Source organism: Apodemus sylvaticus, chromosome 3, assembly GCF_947179515.1.
Source record: "Apodemus sylvaticus chromosome 3, mApoSyl1.1, whole genome shotgun sequence".
NCBI lineage: Eukaryota > Metazoa > Chordata > Mammalia > Rodentia > Muridae > Apodemus > Apodemus sylvaticus.
Genome location: NC_067474.1, coordinates 86560824 through 86582345, shown reverse-complemented (window position 1 = coordinate 86582345; position 21522 = coordinate 86560824). Strand labels below are relative to the sequence as shown.

Genomic DNA, 21522 nt, shown 5'->3' with positions numbered 1-21522 from the left:
ATCATCCTGAGTGAGGTAACTCAGACCTAAAAGGACATGAATAGTATGTACTCACTAATAAGTAGATATTAGCCAAAAAAGTACAGAATGCCCAGGATATAATCCACAGAATTCAAGGTTAACAAACCACAGGGCCCATGTGATGAGGCTTCAATCCCACTTGGGAGGGAGAAGAAAGCTATCATGGGGGTGGGGGTGGGGTGGGGTGTGGGTAGGAGGCAGAGGAGGGAGGACCCTGGGTGGGAGAGAAGAGGGAACAGGATCAGATGTGGGAGAGGGGACAGGAGAGAATCCTTGAGGGCTAAGAGAATGGATGGAAACAAGCAGGGAATAGGAGGTTGGCTAACCCTCTAGATTATACCGGAGACCCGGATGTGAGACTCTCTCGGGACTCATTGGGGGGTGGGGGTGGGGGTGGGGGGGGGGAGAAGGTGACCTTATCCAAAATGCCCAACATTAAGGAGAGGGAACTCAAACAGACCACCTCCAGTAGATAGACAAGTGGAGGGAAAGGGTTACTAACCCACAGTATAAGTTCCTGACCCATAATTGTTCCTTTGGGAAAGAAATGCAGGGACAAAATGGAGAAGAGACTGAAGAAAAGTTAGTCCAACTTGAGATCTACCTCAGTGGGATAGCCAAGGTCTTGGGATAACAAGACCTGACACTACTATGTTATGATGTGCTTACAGATGGGAGCCTGGCATGGCTGTCCTGAGAGCCCCTACCAGCAGCTGACTGAGATAGAAGCAGATACTTACAACAAGCCTACTCAACTAACCCAGACTGCAGAGAGCTCCCAGAGACTGAGCCACGGCACATATGTAGTGGAGGGCTACACAGGTCTGGCCTTAGTGGGAAAAGATGCGCTTAATCCTAGAAAGACTTCAGGTCCCAGGGAAGGAAGAGGCCTGGTGGGGGTGGGGGTGGGCTCCCCTCTTGGAGACAAGGGGGAAGTGAGGAATGGGGAAATGTGGGAAATGTGGGAAGGGAAGAAAGAGAAGAGCAACAACATGAATGTAAGTAAATAAAATGTTTTCTTCAAAAAAATATACCTCAGTTACAAATACATGAGCTAAACAGTGAGGGTACCAATTTCATAAAAGAAACATTAATGAACAGGAAAGGTAGTACATTTTATTACAATAAATAGACTACTTAAATTATATATAAAACATATACATAAATAATAGATTAAATATACGTTGTTTCTCCTTAAAAATAGTTAGAATTACTTTTTGTTTAGCTGATGAAGTAGAATGAATAAAGACAGAACTGGATATTTCATTGAGTTTTAACAAACTGGGTTTAATTTTATATATATATATATATAGTGAGATCCTGTCTCAAAAGAAACAATGATGATGGGGATATTGATTATATGATTATATATTGAATATATATGTGCAATTATATACTATTATTATATAAAATTATTATATTGAATATACAGTGATTATATTTAAAAATAAATAAATTGCTTATTTACTTAAAAAAAAGATTGGTGTGATGGCACGTATCTTTAAACCTAGCACTTGGGAGGCAGAGCCAGGTGGATCTCTGAGTTTGAGGGCAGCCTGGTCTATAGAATGAGTTTCAAGACATTCAGGACTATACAGACCAACCTAGGGGCTAGTGAGATGTTTGGGGAGAGACAGGAGCAGATAGGGACACAACCACAAAGACAACCCAACTGACTGAATTAACAAATAGGCTAGGGATATAAACAGATTTTAAAATCTAAGAAATAAATGTTGCAAGAAATATCTTAAAAAAATGTTCATCTTCCTTAGCAATTAAAAAATTTGCAAACTAAAGCAACTTTGGATTTTTATGACAGTTGTCAAAATGGCAAAGATCTTCAACAACAACAAAACAAAAAATAAACCAAACCTGAAGCTAAATGCTGGAGAGGATGTGGGAAAAGGGGAAACTTTATTCACTGTTGTGGGTTTGGGAACTGGTCTAGCCACACTAGAAACCAATGTGGAGATTCCACAGAGGCTTAAATAATAATAATAATAAAAAAAAATCCATCTACTCTATGATTCAACTCTGTCCACAGATACTTGTTCAGCCATTTTCAGTTCTGCTTGATTCGTTATAACCTAAAAACGGAAGCACCCTCTAGGTCTAGGTTGTAATGAAAAATAAAAACTAAGAACGTTGCAGGTAACTAATGGAACTAGAATAGATGCTGAGGATATACACTAGCTGCCAAGGAAGGAAAGGAATCAATAGTCTTACCCAGGGGGTTTGAAAGAGATGGGACAAGACCTCAGGAGGTACAACTGAAGTGGAAACTTAAGGGTTTTTTAAAACAGGTCCATTTCCCCAATATCCTTTCTTTCCCACTACTGTGGTAAGTGGTAGGGTAAAAGGAAGTTTAAAGCATTTAAGAACTATCATTAAAAACAGGAGTTTGAAAAAATTAAAGTTGCATTCAACACCAACAGACGTAATAATTTGGAAGGGAGATATCTCACAGGTCCTCACTTAAAGACAAAGCAGTACAGACAGCCAATGACTACTGAGAAAGGGTCAATCTTTCCCTCACTTGCTCGGATGTACCTTCTGATTGGATATCCCATACCAAGTGGTCATCCTTGAAGTCATATTCACCTCAGTAACACAAAAGGACTGTGGAGGCACTTAAATACAAATGTAACAGTTACAGAAAATATAAGTCCATAAATTTGAAAGGGAGCAAGGTCAGGGTCAGTAGACACAATTATATTTTAATTAAAAATTTACTGTTTTTCAGTACTCTGGCAGATCTCTGTAAGACTGAGGCTATACAGGCCTACAAAGCAAGTTCCAGGACAGTCAGGGTTGTTACACAAAGAAACCCTGCCTTGAAAAATGAAAATTAATAAATTAATAATTAGATATACTGATACACAAATAAAATCAATGTTTTTAAGCAGATACCTAAAGAGATAATAATAATAATAGAACATTAATTAATTCCTTTCTGCTTTTTTTTGCTCACCAAAGATACTTCTAGGCATTAAAGGACAGGCTAATATTCTCAATTCAAACACTGAGTTATATTGTGTTAGTAGATGTTACTGGTGTCACAGAATTGAATATGAAATTTTCATTTTACTCTAATTCCTTAACTACAAGTTTTGTACAACTGTTATTGTTCTGCAGCTTAGCATTCACTAAGTTAAACACATATGTTGCCTGATACTAGGAAGGAACAGTACTCTGATTAAATTAAAGTTTATGGCAAGAGTTTACAGTTTAGGGACAGGGAGATATGTAATGATTTGACTACAGTGGAGTGAAAGCTTCCTTCATGTAACTACTGACAAATACAATGAGAACCAAGCTTATCCAGAGAGAGCAGCTGCGGGCAAGAACTAAAGATGAGGGTGTGCATGGAATCTGAGGTCCCCATGGGTAGACTCTGCGGGATGTGTATGCTGTTATGACAAGCAACAATTACTACACTGTCTAAGAGTGAGGTATCACAGATGCAACATCAAACAACAGAAAGACACAATACTGTATATATGTTCAGTAACTCTTACTCCAGAAATTCCTTTGGCAGCCCATTCTTCCAATGCTGTTTTTCACATTGGGTTCAAAGCCTTAAGATTGCAAACCATGCTGTCTGTGTGCTGATTTACATTCTTATTCATAAGAGGCACGAGAAATATCTATCTCCTCACTTTTTGATTCATGAGAGTCACCATGAAAAAGATAAGAAAGCTAAGAAAAATTCAAATAGCAGGATAAAAGGGAAAGGGTGGAAGGATGAACTCAGGTAGTTAAAAGGAGGCAAGAAAATGGAAAATAGCAGCACATTCAGATATAAGAATACATTTAGAGCAGATGCTAGAGAGAACATGGGGAAAGAGGAACACTTTTCCATTGCTGGTGGGATTGCAAGCTGGTAAACCACTCTGGAAATCAGTTTGGCAATTCCTCAGAAAATTAGATATAGTACTACCTATGGACCCAGCTATACTACTCCTGGGCATATACCCAGAAGGTGCTCCTACATGTAATAAGAGTACAGGTTCTACTATGTTCATAGCAGCCTTATTTATAATAGCCAGAAGCTGGAAAGAACCCAGATGTCCCTCAACAGAGGAATGGATACAGAAACTGTGGTATATATTCACATTGAAGTATTATTCAGCTATTAAAAACAATGAATTCTTGAAATTCTTAGGCAAATGGATGGAACTAGAAAGTGTCATCCTGAGCGAGGTAACCCAGTCACAAAAGAATACACATGGCATGCACTCACTAATAAGTGGATGCTAGCCCAAAAGCTCAAAATAAGCAATTTACAATTCACCCAGCACAGGAAGCTCAAGAAGGAGGTCTTAAGTGAGGGTGCTATGGTTCCTCTAAGAAAGGGAACATAATACTCACAGGAACAATAAGGGAGGCAATGTGTGGAACAGAGACTGAAGTAAAGGCCACCCAGTGAGTGCCCTACCTGGGGATTCATCCTATAAACAGTCACCAAACCCTGACACTACAAGAGCATGTACCAAAAGGAGCATGCCATGGCTGTCTCCAGAGGGGCCCTGCCAGAGCCTTACAAATACAGAGGCAAAACTAGCAACCAATTATTGGACTGGGCTTGGGGTCCCCAAAGGAGGATCTGAAGGGTGGTCCAGAGGAGCTGAAGGGGTTTATAGCCCCATGGGAAGAACAATGACTTCGGACACCCAGACACCCCAAGACCCCCAAGGACTAAACCATCAACCAAGGGATACACATGGTTCTAGCCAAAAATGTGACAGAGGAATGCCTTGTTGGCCATCAGTGGGAGGAATGGTCTTTGGTCAGGTAAAGGCTCAATAGAGGCCCCAACAAAGGGAACCTGACAGGGAGTGGGGAGTTGGGGGAGATGTGGGAGTATGTCAGGTAGAGGGGCATATACATGGAGGCAAGGGGTGGGAGGAGAGGAGGCAGTCTTTGGGGAAGGGGGCTTTTGGGAGGGGGAAATTGGGAAAGGTTTTACCATTGGCAATGTAAATGAAGAAGATACTCTTTAAAAAAACTAAAAAAAAAAAAAATACATTTATTCAAAACTAGAATAAAGAGTCATTCATGATGAGAAAAATGTTAAAGTATTCCCAGTCTCTACCAGTACTTGTACTATTTATTATCTTACTGACTGGACTGACAAGAAGGCTAACACAAAATGAGTTTCATGATAGCTACCCAAGGACAAGGAAGCAGATATGATTATCCTTCTATGGGACAGGTCATAGCATAGTATGTGGCAGAAAATTCTGTACCCTCTAATAAAGCGGATATTAGCCAACAAAGTACAGAATACCCAGGATTCAATCCACAGAACTTAAGGTTAACAAGCTGAAGGGCCCAAATGAAGATGCCTCAATCCTACTCGGGAGGGAGAAGAAAACAGTCATGGGGCCAGAGGGAGGGAGGGAGGAAACTGGATAGGAGAGAGGACAGTGAGGGGACAAGGGGAACATGATCAAGAACTGAAGGGGGGGAGGTTACAGGACTGAAGCCCTGAGGGACAGCAGAAAGAATGGAAACAGGCAACCTCAGGAGGTATTAGTTGGGGGGATCCTATAGAAAGTAACTGAGTCCTGAGAGGTAAGAGAGTCTCAAGACCTAAATTGAGGGACCTTACATGAAATGCATTATACTGAGAAAGGGAACTTGTAGAGACCATCTCCAGTAGAAAGACAGGGCATCAAGTGGGGGGGGGGGGGAGAGAGATGGGGTTGCCATCCAACAGTCCAAAGCGCTGACCCAGAATTGTTCCTGTCTAAAAGAACTGCAGGGACAATAAAGGAAAACAGGCTGAGGGGAAGGATGCCCAGTGACCAGCCAAATTTGGGGTCCAGCTCAAGGGGAGATTCCAAGACCTGATGCTATTATTACTGTCTGTGTGCTTACAGGAGCCTAGCAGGACTGCCCTCTGAGAGGTCCAACAAGCAGCAGAAAGAGTCAGATGCTGATACTTAAACCCAACCAATAGACAGAAGCTGGGGATCCCTGTGGGGGAATAAGTGAAAAGCTAGAAGAAGCTGAGGAGGAGAAAGTCCCCATAGGAAGACCAGCAGTCTCAACTAACCTGGACCCTGAGAACTCTCAGATAATTAGTCACCAACCAGGCAGCATACACCAGCTGATATGAAGCCCCCAAAATATATAAAGCAGAGGACTGCCTAGTCTGACCTTAGTGAGAGAAGGTGCACCTAACCCTTGAGAGAGTTGAGACACAGAGAGTGAGGAGGTTTGTCTAGGAAAGGAGGGGGGACACATCCTCTTGGAGGAGGAGGAGGAGATTTGGGATGAGGAACAGTTGGAGGCCAGACTAGGAGGGGATAATGACTATAATGTAAAAAAAGATTAAAGAATATATATTTTCTGTAGGTTTTATATGCATATATTTATATATATACACATATATATAAAACCTACAGAAAAAAAAAGCTGGACCTTAGTAAGCCAATATCCCTTCCCCATACTATTCACTGATCTACATAAATACATGAATATTTATGCACTGGGCTCAGCCACATTTGTTTATTCATGTGGCAATATTGCTCATGATTTTTCTGTATTCAAGAAACCAAAAGAATGTAATTCAGGATTCCTGATAATACAGTATCTAATAGATAGACCATCAAAATATGGATCTGCACAGAAACTGTATCATATATATGTTAATCTTTCACACCCAAATACATATAAATTGAGTCAACTTAATAAACTTCTTTCTTTAAAAAAATATTCCTTGAATGAACAAATTATAACATAATTATGGGTCTGTGACATTTTTTAAGTATTCAACTTATAATATAAGGAAACAAGTGAAACCAGTAACTATAAAAAGAAAACCTATAACTTTACAATTTTATAATTCCAACTTTAGAGAATTAACACATCCTAGACAACCATTCCATTATCTTATACTTACTCAAGGACCCTCTGAACTTGAGATCTACCTGCTTCCACGTTTTGAGTACTTGGGATTTAAAGGTCAATTTATAATTCTAATATAATAGTGTCACTTACTAAAATTTTTTTGATTTTTAACTCATTTCAAATTTTTACTTTCATCATTTCTTCAAGTTTCCCAACTTCTACAATTCATTTTGAAGAAAATATAATGGCTTACACTAGGCAAATGTACAGTAGAAAGATGAATGAAATGTTGACAGTTTTGCCCAATCTCCTAAGAATATGACAGTGCATTTGTAATGAGTTGCGAGCATCTATGGAAACAATGTTTGTCTTTTTCTTTTTCTAAAATCCCTCAAGTTAACAACTCTAAGCTGAAGACGGCCGGCATGCAGCCTCCATTACCAGCCCACTAACAGCTTGCAGAATAGACAGAGGAGGCAGAGAAATCATTTAAATTACCTCATTTATCTTTTGAGAAAGAAATCAGTATACATATGAGAAGAATTGAAAATGACAAAGCATCACCAATAATATGAGGCAAATTTGGTTCATTATGTCTTCAGATCATTTTACATTATCTCATAGTTATGTAGTATCTCATATTAGGAAGGGATATTTTGGGAACAAACAGTAAGACAATAGCTAGAAATCACTGCTAGATTTTTGGATAGACCCAAGTGCTGCTTTTAACTGATTTTGAAATCAATATTTTTTTGAGTGGTCCTAGGCAAATCATGGCTTAATATTAATGACAGACTAGAAAACTGTAGTTAATAAATTGAATCTCTTAATAAAAGAAACTACACATGCCATGTTACAAGATAAACCTGCCAAAGAGGGACTAATGAATCTCCTCCACGTGTGAGGGGTCAACATGGCTCTTCCCAAGTCACTAATATGACCTATAGCAATAGGTACTTCTGGTTTTCTGACTGCGGCTCACTCATTTTGTGCTACAATTTCTCAAGTTACATCATGCCAAAACATTAGGCTGGGATACAGAAGCTATCTGATACAGGGAAGCCAAACATTTGCAAAATTAGTTTTACTACTATCAATGTTTATCAGGGAATCATATTTAAAATTCTCTCTTCCTTTTCTCCCCAATTAGAAATTCTGTTTTGTAAGTCAGTATGAGAAATTATAACTCTTCACTGTACAGCCACTGCAATGCAAACCCAGATGTAGAAATAATGTTTCTTCCTAAGGTAAACACAAACCCAGCTCAAGCTTTTTTACAACCATTTACAATTGTTACCTGCTTACAAAATGTTTTAATACTGGTACAAAGCCTGTGCAAGAAACCAACCAGTATCTGATTGCATTTAAAGCTAACTCCATGAGATAGAACCCATTCCTGACATAGCTGAAGTGTCTAAGAACCTCAGACTACATAGGTCAGGGACCTAGGGGAAAAAACAAACACTACTGTTCTGCCAAAGGAACATAGGCATAAAATGAATCCGAATGATATTCTGCTATACTCATATGCCAGAAGCATTCCTGGCCTTAGGGGAATCACAGGCCAAAAGACTGATGGTCTCCAGCCTTGTAGGAAACTTAATTCTTTCTCATGGTTCTGTGCTAACAACTTAACTCTTTTTTACTGTTCTGTGCTTCATTAAGCACTAGGGAAACCTAACTCTCTTTCTTCTTAAGTTACTTGATAATTATCTGTCCTTGAGTAAGTTCTGGAAACTCTTATTTTATAAGCATACTTTATATTTCTCTGTCAATTAACATATGCTGTATAATAGCAGAGAACTCAGTAGAGGAGTTATTGCTAAGGTTCCTTTTTCTATTGCCTAGAAGCTTCACCTCTCTACGAGAGGGAGACTTGGAGCAATTAACTTTTAGTGAAAATCTGACAGCCCAATGGGAAAAAAAATATCTCCCTAATGTATAATTTTCTTTAAAATGTTTACAATAATGGCAAAATGAAATAATCTCCAAATGAAATGACCATGATAATGTTATTAATTTCAAATATAAGCATTTTAGTAGAAATTACCTAAGAAGATAGAGATAAATGCCAGAGATTGGAAGAATTTAAGTATCCAATGAGCTTTCTGTGCAGAGCAGTTTCATCTGACTGTTAAAAGGATGAATTGACTGTGTCAAATCTGCTGTAGTATGTAGTGAACGGTATTTACTATGATTCATTTTTCTTTTTTTTTAAATTTCTTATAGTTCCATAGCAGTTTATACACCACCCATTTGGTGTGACTGATTTCAATATGTGTCACTTGATATGTTTAGTGACTGCTAACTCATATTTAATTCTAAAAAAACTCCTAAAGTGCTCTAAAATGTAATAAACCAGCCACTATAGTTTAAAAAGCATTGAACAGTTTGATATATATGTTATTATATCAATGCCAGGATGCCATTATTCTTTTGACTGAAAAGTACCTGCTATTCAATAAAAATGTTTCATATCAATTTTTGTTTGTTTTTTCTAAAATAAGAAAATAAAACCAATACATTTGCAAGTCCCTCCTCCATCCCTAACCTCTTCCCAACTAAAGATCAGTACCAAGCCTCAAAATGCATCCTAGAGGTAAAAAGGCAGTTTTTTCATCAACAACAACACTGAAAAATAATTTTAAGAACAGCAAAACCCTCCCAATATGGGGCTAGAGTTAAGATAGGCTCAGCAGTTAACTATAATTGTTGTGTTTGTATAGGACTTGGGTTCCCAGCAATCACATGCTGATTCACAATAATCTGTAACTCCAGTTCCAAGGGACCTTGATGAGCACCAGGAATGCATGGAATACACAAACATGTAAGCCAAATACTCCAAAAAAATAAAATAAAGTGAAATGAAATAGATTAAAATAAAATTTTTAAAAAGAAAAGGAGAATCTTCCAATCTTAAAAAAAATCTAGGATTAACTAGATTCACTACAGGACTCAGAAGACCTTTAAAGATAAACTGAATTTGGTATTTCTTGAACTATTTCCTAATACAAATGATTGCTTCAAAATTCTCCTCATTTGCACTCTCATGATAACCATGAAGGTAAAACAACAAAAGAAACTGGGGAAGACCCTTGAGGACATCAGTACAGAGAGAAAGTTTCTGAACAGAACACCAATAGTGTATGCTCTAAGATCAAGAATTGACAAATGGGACCTCATAAAATTACAAAGTTTCTGTAAGGCAAAGGACATCAAGAGGACAAAGCGGCAACCAACAAATTGGGAAAAGATCTTCACTAATCCTACATCACATAGAGGGCTAATATCCAATATATATAACGAACTCAAGAAGTTAGACTCCAAAAAAACCAAACAACCCTATTAAAAAATGGGGTACAGAGTTAAACAAAGAATTCTCATCTGAAGAACTTCGGATGGCGGAGAAGCATCTTAAAAAGTGCTCAACTTCATTAGTCATTAGGGAAATGCAAATCAAAACAACCCTAAGATTTCACCTTACACCAGTCAGAATGGCTAACTAAGATTAAAAATTCAGGAGACAGCAGGTGTTGGAGAGGATGTGGAGAAAGAGGAACACTCCTCCACTGTTGGTGGGGTTGCAAATTGGTACAACCACTCTGGAAATCAGTCTGGCGGTTCCTCTGAAAACTGGGCACCTCACTTCCAGAAGATCCTGCTATACCACTCCTGGGCATATACCCAGAGGATTCCCCACCATGTAATAAGGATACATGCTCTACTATGTTCATAGCAGCCCTATTTATAATTGCCAGATGCTGGAAAGAACCCAGGTATCCCTCAACAGAAGAGTGGATGCAAAAAATGTGGTAAATCTACACAATGGAGTACTATTCAGCCATTAGAAACAATGAATTCATGAAATTCTTAGGCAAATGGATGGAGCTAGAGAACATCATACTAAGTGAGGTAACCCAGACTCAAAAGGTGAATCATGGTATGCACTCACTAATAAGGGGATATTAACCCAGAAACCTGGAATACCCAAAACATAATTCACACATCAAATGAGGTACAAGAAGAAAGGAGGAGTGGCCCCTTGTTCTGAAAAGACTCAGTGAAGCAGTATTTGGCAAAACCAGAACGGGGAAGTGGGAAGGGGTGGGTGGGAGGACAAGGGGAGAGAAGGGGGCTTACAGGACTTTCGGGGAGTGGGGGGGGGGCTAGAAAAGGGGAAATCATTTGAAATGTAAATAAAAAATATATCGAATAAAAAAAAGAAAAAAACAACAAAAAAGAGATTCATGATAAACATAAATTCTAAAATTTTCAATAAAAATCTAGAAAACTAGATTTAAGAAAACATCAAAAAGAACATTCACCTTGGAGTCATCTTCATCACAAAGCAGGAGCAATGGTTCAACAACATGTAAATCAATTAATGCAATACACTACTGAAACAGACTGAAGCTCAGACATTATCATCTCAGTAGAAGCAGAAATGGCTTTTGAGAAAATCCACATCCCTATTACTTAAAAGTCTTAGAGAGATTAAGGATGGTGAGAAAATATCTCAAGATAAAAAAGGCAATATTCAGCACACCTATAGGAACATCACACCAAATAAAGAAAAACTTAAAATTTTCCTCTAAATTCAGGAAGACTATGGTATATCCATTCTCTTCACTCATGCAAAATAATACTTGACGTCTAAGCTAGAACAAAAAAAAAAGCAACAGAGACAGGAAAAAATCAAAGCATTTTTATTTGGAAATGATGATTCTATACATAAGAAAGCATAAAGATGCCATGAGGAAACTTCTATGGCTAACCAAGCAAAGAGGAAGTATAAAAAAATAGCACATAGTTCCATTAGCAAAGGAGAAGTGCTCCTCTTTCTCCACATCCTTGCATGCATCTGCTTTCCCAAATTTTTGGTCTGTAGAATCTCAGGGTCGGGGAAGGTTTGATTTGCATTTCCCTGATGACTAAGGAAGGACTTTGAACATTTCTCTAAGTGCTTCTCAGCCATTCAAGATTCCTCTGTTTTGAATTCTCTGTATATTTAGCTCTGTGCCTCACTTTTAATTGGGTTATTTGGGCTTTTTGATATTAGCTTCTTGAGTTCTTCATATATTCTAGACATTAGCCCTCTATCGGATATGGGGTTAGTGAAGATATTTGTTTCCCATTCTGTGGGTTGCCAGTTTGTCCTATTGACTGTGCCTTTGCCTTAACAGAAGCTTTTCAGTTTCATGAGTTCCCATTTATCAACTGCTGATGTTAGATCTGAGCCATTAGAGTTCTCTATAGGAACTTTCCCCCTGCGCCAATAAGTTCAAGGCTCTGTCCCACTTTCTCTTCTAATAGGTTTACTGCATCTGGTTTCATGTTGAGGTCCTGGATCCACTTGGACTTGAGCTTTATAGAACGTGATAAATATGGATCTATTTTCATTCTTCTACATACAGACTGACAGTTAGACCAGCACCATTTATTGAAGATGCTTTCTTTTTTTCCAATGTATATTTTTGGTTTCTTTGTCAAAGATCAAGTGTACTGGTACAACCATCTGGAATTCAATCTGGCAATTACTCAGAAAAAAGGAAACAGACCTACCTGAAGACTCAGCTATACTGCTCTTGGGCATATATCCAAAGATGCCCCACCATACCAGAAGGACATGTCCTCCATGATATTCATATTCAACTTATTTATAATAGCCAGAAGCTAGAAACAACCGAGATGTCCCTCAATGGAAGAATGGATGCAGAAAATGTGGTACATTTATGCAATGTACTATTCAGCTATTAAACGCAATGACCTCACGGACTTTTCATGCAAATGCAGGGAACTCGAAAATATCATCCTGAGTGAGGTAACACAGATCCAGAAGAATATACAGGGTATGTACTTGCTAATAAGTAGATATTAGCCAAAAAAGTATAGAATACCTGGGGTATAACCCACAGAATTTAAGAACTTTAACAAGCAGAAAAGCCAAATGAGGATGCTTCAATCCCACTTAGTAGGAGAAAGAAAGTAATCAGGGGTGGTAGAGGAAGGGGTGGTAGGGAAGAATTTGGGTGGGAGAGGGGAGAGACAGACTTGAGTGAGAGAGGGGAGGGGTAGGGGAAAAGAAGAATGGGATCAGGGTATTGGGGCTAGCAGAATGAATGGAAATATGCAGCCTCAGAAGCTGGGAGCTAAGGAAACCCTCTAGAAAGTACAAGTGACCTGGTAGGTGACCCCCCAGGACTAAATGGGAGTGACCTTAGATGAAATGCCCAATGGGGGCAGAGGGAATGTTTAGAGTCCACCTCCAGCAGATGGACAGGGCCTCAAGAGGTTGGATAGTATTACCAACCGATAGCTAAACTTTCCGGTGAAGGCTCAATCGATGCCCCAACAAAGGGAAATCGAGGGTGGGGGGTGGGAGTGGAGGAGTGGGTCCTGTGGAGGGGAATATACTTGGAGGCATGGGGGTGGGAGGAGGGGTTGGGGGTTTTCAGGGAGCGGGGAAACATGGAAAGGTTTTAACATTTGAAATGTTAATGATGATTATATTCAATAAAAAAATAAAAATTCTGACCCAGAATTGTTCCTATCTAGCAGAACTACAGGGACAAAACTGGATAAGAGACAGAGGGAAAGGAGGTCCAGTGACTGGCCCAACTGGAGAGCCACCTCATGGGGAGACACCAAAGCCTGACACTATTACTAATGCAATGATTTGCTTATAGACAGGTACCTAGCATGGCTATCCTCTGAGAGGCTGGACAAGCAACTGACTGAAACATACACATGTTTATACCCAGCTACTGGACTGAAGCCAGGGACTCCTATGGTTGAATTAGGGGAAGACAGAAGGAGCAGATAAGGAAGGCACCCCAATAGGAAGACCAGCAGTCTCAATTTTTCTATATGCCTGCGAATTCCCAGACACTGAGCCACCCACCAGGCAGCATACAACAGGCCCCCAACCCATATATAGTAGAGGATGGCCTGGTCTGGCCTCAGTGGGGGATGCCCCTAGTCCTTAAGAGACTTGAGGCCCAGGAGGGAGTTGGCCTCATGGTGGGGGAGCATCCTCTCTGGGACAGGGGAAGAAGGAATTGAGTGAGGAATTATGGGAGGGGGGACTGGGAGGAGAGACTGCAAGGGGTAGGCAATGTCTGGATTTCACAGACAGACAGACAGACAGACAGACAGATTGATTAGAGTTTGAAAAAAATTATGACATAAAAAATAAGTGAACTACTATATACCAGTGATTAATATTCCAAAACAGATATCAGAAAAAGAAAACAATCCCATTCCCAATACCATAAAACAAACAAAATTACACAGGAACAATAAAATCAATTTACAATGAAAATTCAAAAAACTGAAACTGAAAGAGACACCATGAAACAGGGGAAAAAATGATAGGAAACTCACATTCCTGCCAAAGTAATCTACATAAAATCCTGGGAAAACTACATAGAAGTGGCTGATGAGAGTAGAAACTTGTAATCAGTGTGGAGCTTACAAGAAAAGTGCAATTTACTTCAGGATCCAGCTGGACCTACTATGCTTTGGCATAGGACTCTATACTGTACCACAGAAGTACTTACTTATTCATCGATATAAATTGCTAACCTATTTATAACAACCAAAGATTGGAAACAGCCTAGATATGTATCAACTGATGAATGGATAAAGACAATGTGGTATATTTCACACTAAAATATTATTCAGCTCTTAAAAAAATGAAATTCAGGGGTAAAGAGATGGAGCTAGAAAACCCACTCTCCATGAGGTAACTCAGACTATGAAAGATAAATACTATATGTTTTCTCCTATGTGGATGTTAGCTGTTATGCTTTAGATAATCTAAATCCAAATAACCACAGAGGTTAGGTACTTAGTAAGAGAACAGGGCTGGAAGAAAGAGTCTCCCAAGAATGAGGAAATAGTGTTACAGAGAGTTAAAAAGGAAACTAGAATAGGAAGATTAAATTGAGGGGAATGACAGAGAAGGGTAAAGTGGAGAATATGGGAAACTAACACAAAGACATACCACTAGATATATGCACAAATGAAATCTAAATGTGGTCAGCATGCAATGAGGGAGAAAATGCCCAAACTAGAAACTTTATGCCACCAACTAAAACCTCTAGTGCTAAGAATCTTGCTGAGTTGTTGGCCAAAGTGGTCCTGTGGCACCACCCTCCCCAAACATCACAGGCTATTGCCAAGGCTTTTGTTTGGTTGTGTTACACAATCTAATGATAAGTGAACAATCACTTATGGTACTGAAGAGAGAAAGTCTAGCTGGTGCCTAAGCAGTAGTTTCACACTTACTGACTAGTACCCATGGCACTGGAAGGTACTGTATTCTACATCCTACCAAAGGAGAAGAAAAGAAAGGTAATCACCAAGATCACTCAGCGGCAAACCCCCGAGATCCTGTAACAGTGTTTGTTGTGCTGGAAAAATATACTGGTGCAACAGTGGCACAAAAGTTATGGGAGTAGCGCCATTCTCTGATTGATTTAAAGCTCATCCAGCAGATGGTATGCATATTGCCACTGTCAAGGATCTGAACTAGATATATACTGAATTAAGGGGAAAGAGTATTGATACAACAGGACAAATGAACATATAAACTCACTAAGACTACGGCAGCATGTGCAAGACCTACACAGGTTCAGAGGAGACAGAATCCCAGCATACAGAGTGGCACGTGGATACAGAGACCCCTCTTTAACCAAGATACCATTTGCAATTGATTCTCTCTGGCAAAGAAAAAAAGTTTTTTTTTTTTTCCCTCAATGGAGTGCCAACAGGTATATTAACCATGGGAGAAGCCCCATGGCTACAAGTAATTGGTCATGCAAACCAAATTCCATAGATTTTTTTTTTCTCCTGTAGACTTTTGATTTTGCTTTGGCATTTTTTTGTCATACTGGTCCTTTGTTTGGATTGACTTTTGCTTTGGAGGTTTTTCTTTTCCTCTTTTTCTTTTTTTTTTTTTTCTGTTTTTCTGGGGAGGTAGATGGGTAGGGAGGATGAAAGACAGAGAAGAGAGAGGGGAAAGGAAGAAAGAAAATAAAAAGTGAGTTGGTTGGGTAATGAGGGAGGGTAAAATAAGATCAGAACAGAAATGGAAGAACTTGTAGGAATTTCACCAGCATATAGAGTGTATATTTTTAACTTAAGAAAAGTGCCTTATTAAATAAACAAATAGGCTGGGTGGTAGTGGAACATGCCTTCAATCCCAGCACTAGGGAGGTAGACCGAGGGATCAAGGCCACTCTAGTCTCCAGAGCAAGTTCTAGGATGGACAGGGTTCTGATAAACAAAGACACCCTGCATTAAAAAACAAACAAAAAATCAAAACAAAAACCAAAAAAAAAAAGAGGCCTATTAATGCTATGTGTTTTTCCCAGGGTGAAGGGAGGACAGGGGAAGAGAAGGGGGCTTATGGGACTTTTGGAGAGTGGGGGGGGGGGGGGGCTAGAAAAGGGGAAATCACTTGAAATGTAAATAAATTATATCGAATAAAAAAAATTAAAAAAAAATGCTATGTGTTACAAAAAGTTACAGGAATAAAAAATTAGTTAATGTACAAACATCACAGGCTTGTCAATTAATGAAAAAAAATACTCCTAAAAAGGCAAATCAGTAAAGAAATTTTTATGAATGTTAGTGAACAGATTAGAAGGAAGCAAATTCAAGTTGGGAATATTAAGTATCTAGTGTCTACTTTGAGTTAACAAAAAAAAAAAAACAACAACAACAACAACAACAACAAAAAAAAAAAACTCGTAATTAAAAAAGCTTCTGTATTCCTCTGTAAAGCTCTTCTTGGCAAAGAGATGGTTGCTAAGATTGGACATACTTGATATACCAAAAGAAAGTAAAGAGAGTACAAGAGAGTAAAGAGAGAAAAACAGTAGACAATTTCTGTAGGATAGTTTAGGGAATTGCTGAACAATCTCAGAGAACCTAATTATTTATATGTTCATATCAATAAAGAAAATTGATCCCTTTCCCATATTTAAAATTGTGGCATGTTAGGAAGACTTACAATATACTTGGAAAGAATTGTGAGGAAAAATATATTCAGGATAGAGGAAAATATAAGTAGAATAAAATGAAGCTACTGGATATACTTATTTGGAAACAAAGCAAATGTATGAAGAAAAAAAAAATCTTTTGACACTCACCAATTTTAACCTCTGCAAAGGTATTCTGTCTACATCTATTTGTGTTCTTTCTGGGACGTTTGTGAATCGCACTTCTGGAACTGCAACAGCACATATGACATGAGCCCACCTAAGGAAAGGAGACATTAAATATAAACAAATTCCCTAAATTCACTGATGTCAACTTGGTGGTGGCAATCTGGCATATAGAAGAAATGAATCCAAAAACCTAATTCCAATGAAAGTATGTTCTGGATTATAAACCTCTTTAATGACAACTAGATATATTTAGCATAAGATCTGTAATGAGAACTAGGTAAACGGGACTGGAGAGATGGCTCAGCAGTTCTTGCAGTGGATCTTAGCAGTTATCAGCACCTACATGGCAGCTCACAACTACAACAAACTCCAATACTAGTGGATCTGATGTTCCTTCACCCTTCCATGAGCTGCATGCACACTAAAGCATGAACACATAGAAAAAAATTAACTATATAAAGGCCAATGACTAAGTCATAATATGGATATATACTTTTGAAAACCTTAAGGATACTGAAAACATAGGGGTTCCTTTTTATTTGATACTACATGTGTAATTATTTAAACAGATTGACACATGGCAATAGAATAGTTTAGTGAACTAAGAATCACATTTTAATATAATACAGGATATAATATATATTATTTTCTCAGGCAAAATAAATATTTTCTATAAAATTAAAAGTAGTCTTTAAATATTTTTGGTAATGCAATATTAATAATGCAATATTAATATAAACAAAGGAATCTAGCTTGTTTCCTGATCTCCTTTTTAAAACATTAAACTTTCACATGCCAAATTGAATAAATTTGTTACTAATTCTATTCAGTATCTCTTAAAAGTTATACCTCCAAGTAAACATAGGGTTTGAGAACATCATTAGCATTTGTATTATTAAACTCTCAACTTATAAAGTTTTTGTTTGTTTCTTTGTTTTTCAAAGACAGGTATTGGATGTCCTGGAGCTTGCTGACAGATCAGGATGGCCTTCAACTCACAGAGATACATCTACCTCTGATTTTCAAGTACAGGGATTAAAGGATTACACTTCTGGGCCTTGCGTGGCCATGGCTTATTTATTTCCTGTAACCAATGAATACCAGTTTTCATCCTAAGACCATAGGAAGAAAAACCAACTGGTAACCCAACCAGAAGATTTTTCTAGACTTGAGTAAAATTAGCATTCTAGAGTAAACTATGAAGATAATTGCTAATAAGCATTTAAGCCATCTCATAGTCCCAAGAGCCTATATATAACATCAAAAATATAGTGACAGCTCTGCAGGATTATGCCAGTGTTACTAGATGACCTTATGAAATATAATATAAATTCAACCAAAAGTATTGGCTCATACATAGCACTTTTATCAATGTTAAGGATGATAAATGCTTTTATTCTTCATTCCAAGCAATTCGACTCATGTATACATACAAAAATATGGTGATGACATCAAAGGATTATGCACAAGGAGTTCCAATTTCAGTGTTATAGCCAAGCAAGACCACTTGCCTCACTGAAGCCAAGTCCCCCTACCAATTTATTTAAAAAGAAAGAGGAAGTGAGAGAGAGGAAAAAAGGTAGCTCCAATAACAGGAAGGAAATATTGTTGAAGAAGGAAGGAATGAGGAGTGGATAGGAGGAAAGGGAGATGAAAGGGAAGATGAACGAAAGACTTGTTCATAAAATGAGGACTGACATTACATAAAAAGTACAGAAGGGAAGAGATACTCTGTTGGCTTTAGTCTCTGAAGCCAAATTTCAACTCTCGCTCCAGAGAGCAAATGTGTAAAATAAAGTTCCAGGAAGAGCTGTAAAGCCATGCAGAGCTTCAAGAGTAGAAAAAGAAATGAAGAAATTCAACACATTCAATATATTACTTACTGATTGTTCTTAGTCTGTTTAAGAGCACCTCCTCTCAGATTGCAGAGACAGCACTCCTATGGAGGAGAGGGGAATTAACACAGCTATAAAACCCATATAACAAATATCACTGCCCTTCATATAAAGCACTCTAGAAATTCTTATATACCATTTTCTATTAATCTATAAAACTAAACATGTAAAGAATTAACCAATGATAGGTACTTAAAGTTCCAAGAGAAAAAAAAAAAAAAGAAAACCTGAAAATGATTGAGTACATAGGTCCTTGGAAAGGACCACCATATATCACTTTCACTCTTGAGTACAGTAAGGATGTTGTGACAAGGAGCTATATCTTACTACCGAAGTACTTGTTCATCCACATCCTGGAACAGTCTTGATCTCTACCAAAAAATGAGTGGATGGGAAAAATGAGGAACATTTACACAATGAAATATTGTGTAACTCTGCTGTTAAGAAAAGTAAAATCATAAAACTCAAAGGAAAACAGAGCTGGAAAATTCATGCTGAGTGAGGTAAACCAGACCTCAAAACAAAATACTGTTTTCTCTCATATGTGGATGTTAATTGTTATGCCTTAGATATGTATACCACAATCCAAATAACCACAAAGGTTAGGTACCAGGTAAGATACTATAAGAAACCAGAGCATCTCCCAAAGAGGGGGAAATAGAAAATAAAGTTATAGAGGCATAAATAAGAGAGGAATAAATTAAATGGGGAGGATTAAATCTGGATGGGAGGGCAAGATCAATGAGGAAATAAACAAAGGAACACCTAATAATAAAGGCTTTTAAAAGCTACATGGAAGCCCACTACCAATAGAAGCTTGCTAACATGTATTTACATGTCAAAAGATTTTAAATGGAGTCACCAAATAAAAGGGGATACTTCGCACCTTATGCTACCAAGTAAAAATCTACAGAGCCAGGAATGGGTACCATCTTGTTGAATTAATGGCCAAAGGAGCCCCATCAAACACACCAACACTAGCAAATAGCGCAGGCTATTGCTTACTCTCTACAACGTATGTTAGGCCCTATGGGTGAAGACATACTTAGTCACTGAACAGAGGGAAAACCTAGCTGATGGCTATATATATAGCCGTTTCACCTGTAAGAACTAGTGCTAATGATGCTGGAAAGTACTTTTCACTCTACCAGAAGAGAAAGGTAATCATCAATATTATCTAGTTACAATTCTTGGGATCTACAACAGTGACTTGCCTGCATGATATACTAGTGCAATAGTGGCACTAATCTGAGTTTAACCCGCCATTATTTAATTGGATTTAAGGAGCATTCATGGAAGGGGCACATGACACTGTTACAGTGGCTAAGAAGGATAGAACACATAAATCACAGAACTTTATGTTAAGGCTTTCACCATGTATTTGAAGGTATTAATGTCAACACAGAAATACAGCACAGGTTTGTGTATTCAATGTCTGATCAGACTGGTGGTATGAAGAAGCATAAAATCAAACGTGAAGACTGCTGTGAAAATGACTTTATTAATTTAAAGCCTAAACCATAAGATAGAACCCATATCTGAAATTATTAGCAGGGTCAAAAAAAGGGACAGAATAATGCCAGACTAAGACATAGAAGGACTAAACTCATGCTGTAAAACAGTAGTTGCCAGACATCACTGCATAGTTGTTAACATGAATTCACAGAAGCTGTATACTTGTACAAGATAGAGCCAGTTCACATCTCAGGATGGATGGTAAAGAGGCTCATGAAGTTCCACTCTTAGGCTCACAGGCTATTACAACTGATGACTTCTGGGAGACAGAAAGTTTGTTTTCTTCCTGGACATGGTCCCTGAGAGGCTACTAATGTTTCAGGATATGGTCCCACACCCATGTATATATATATATATATATATATATATATATATATATATATATATATATATATATATATATGCAGCATTAAATGTATTCACTCATTGGGTACTTAGATCAATCAAACATAACTGTGTGCATGTATGCTAGCAAATTTTATGGTAACTTAACACAAGTCATTGTTGTTTGGGAAGAGGGAACCAGAAATGAGAATCCTTCCCTGAATCCCAACACAAACTGGCCTGTGGTGCATCTTCTTGATTAATAATTTTTACTGGAGGACCCATCCCATTGTAGATGGTGCCAGTTTGGGGTCATGGATGATATTAGAAAGCAGGCTGGCTGAGGGAGGGAGGAACCTGGGTGGGAGAAGAGCCAGGGAGGGGACAAGTGGAACATAATAATGTGTTGGGGGATGGGAGGAAGCAAGACTGAAGCCCTGAGGGCCAGCAGAAAGCATGGAAACAGGCAACCTCAGGAGTTATTAGTTGGGGGGATCCTACAGAAAGTAACAGAGACCTGGGAGATAATAGTCTCAAGACCCAAAGGGTCCTTAGATGGAATGCCTTAGCCAGGGCTACACAGAGAAAACCCTGTCTTGGAGGGAGTGAGGAAGGGAGGGAGGGAGGGAGGGAGGGAGGGAGGGAGGGAGGAAGGAAGGAAGGAAGGAAGGAAGGAAGGAAGGAAGGAAGGAAGGAAAAAAGGAAGGAAGGAAGGAAGGAAGGAAGAAGGAAGG

General features: G+C 38.4%; 1 protein-coding gene across 3 annotated transcripts in view; it reads right to left on the bottom strand.

Moving 5' to 3' along the window:
• The window catches only part of Kdm4c (lysine demethylase 4C), a 177880-nt gene that overhangs the window by 47560 nt on the left and 108798 nt on the right, over positions 1-21522 (bottom strand). For all 3 annotated transcript variants that reach the window (XR_007977033.1, XM_052176666.1, XM_052176667.1), the window contains 2 exons: positions 18938-18993; positions 17037-17145 (listed from right to left, as the gene is read on the bottom strand). Coding sequence is in view for 2 of the 3 variants with exons in the window: in XM_052176666.1 (XP_052032626.1) it covers positions 17037-17145; positions 18938-18993 (165 nt within the window). In the remaining variant the exon portion in view is untranslated. The remainder of the gene's footprint in view (positions 1-17036; positions 17146-18937; positions 18994-21522) is intronic.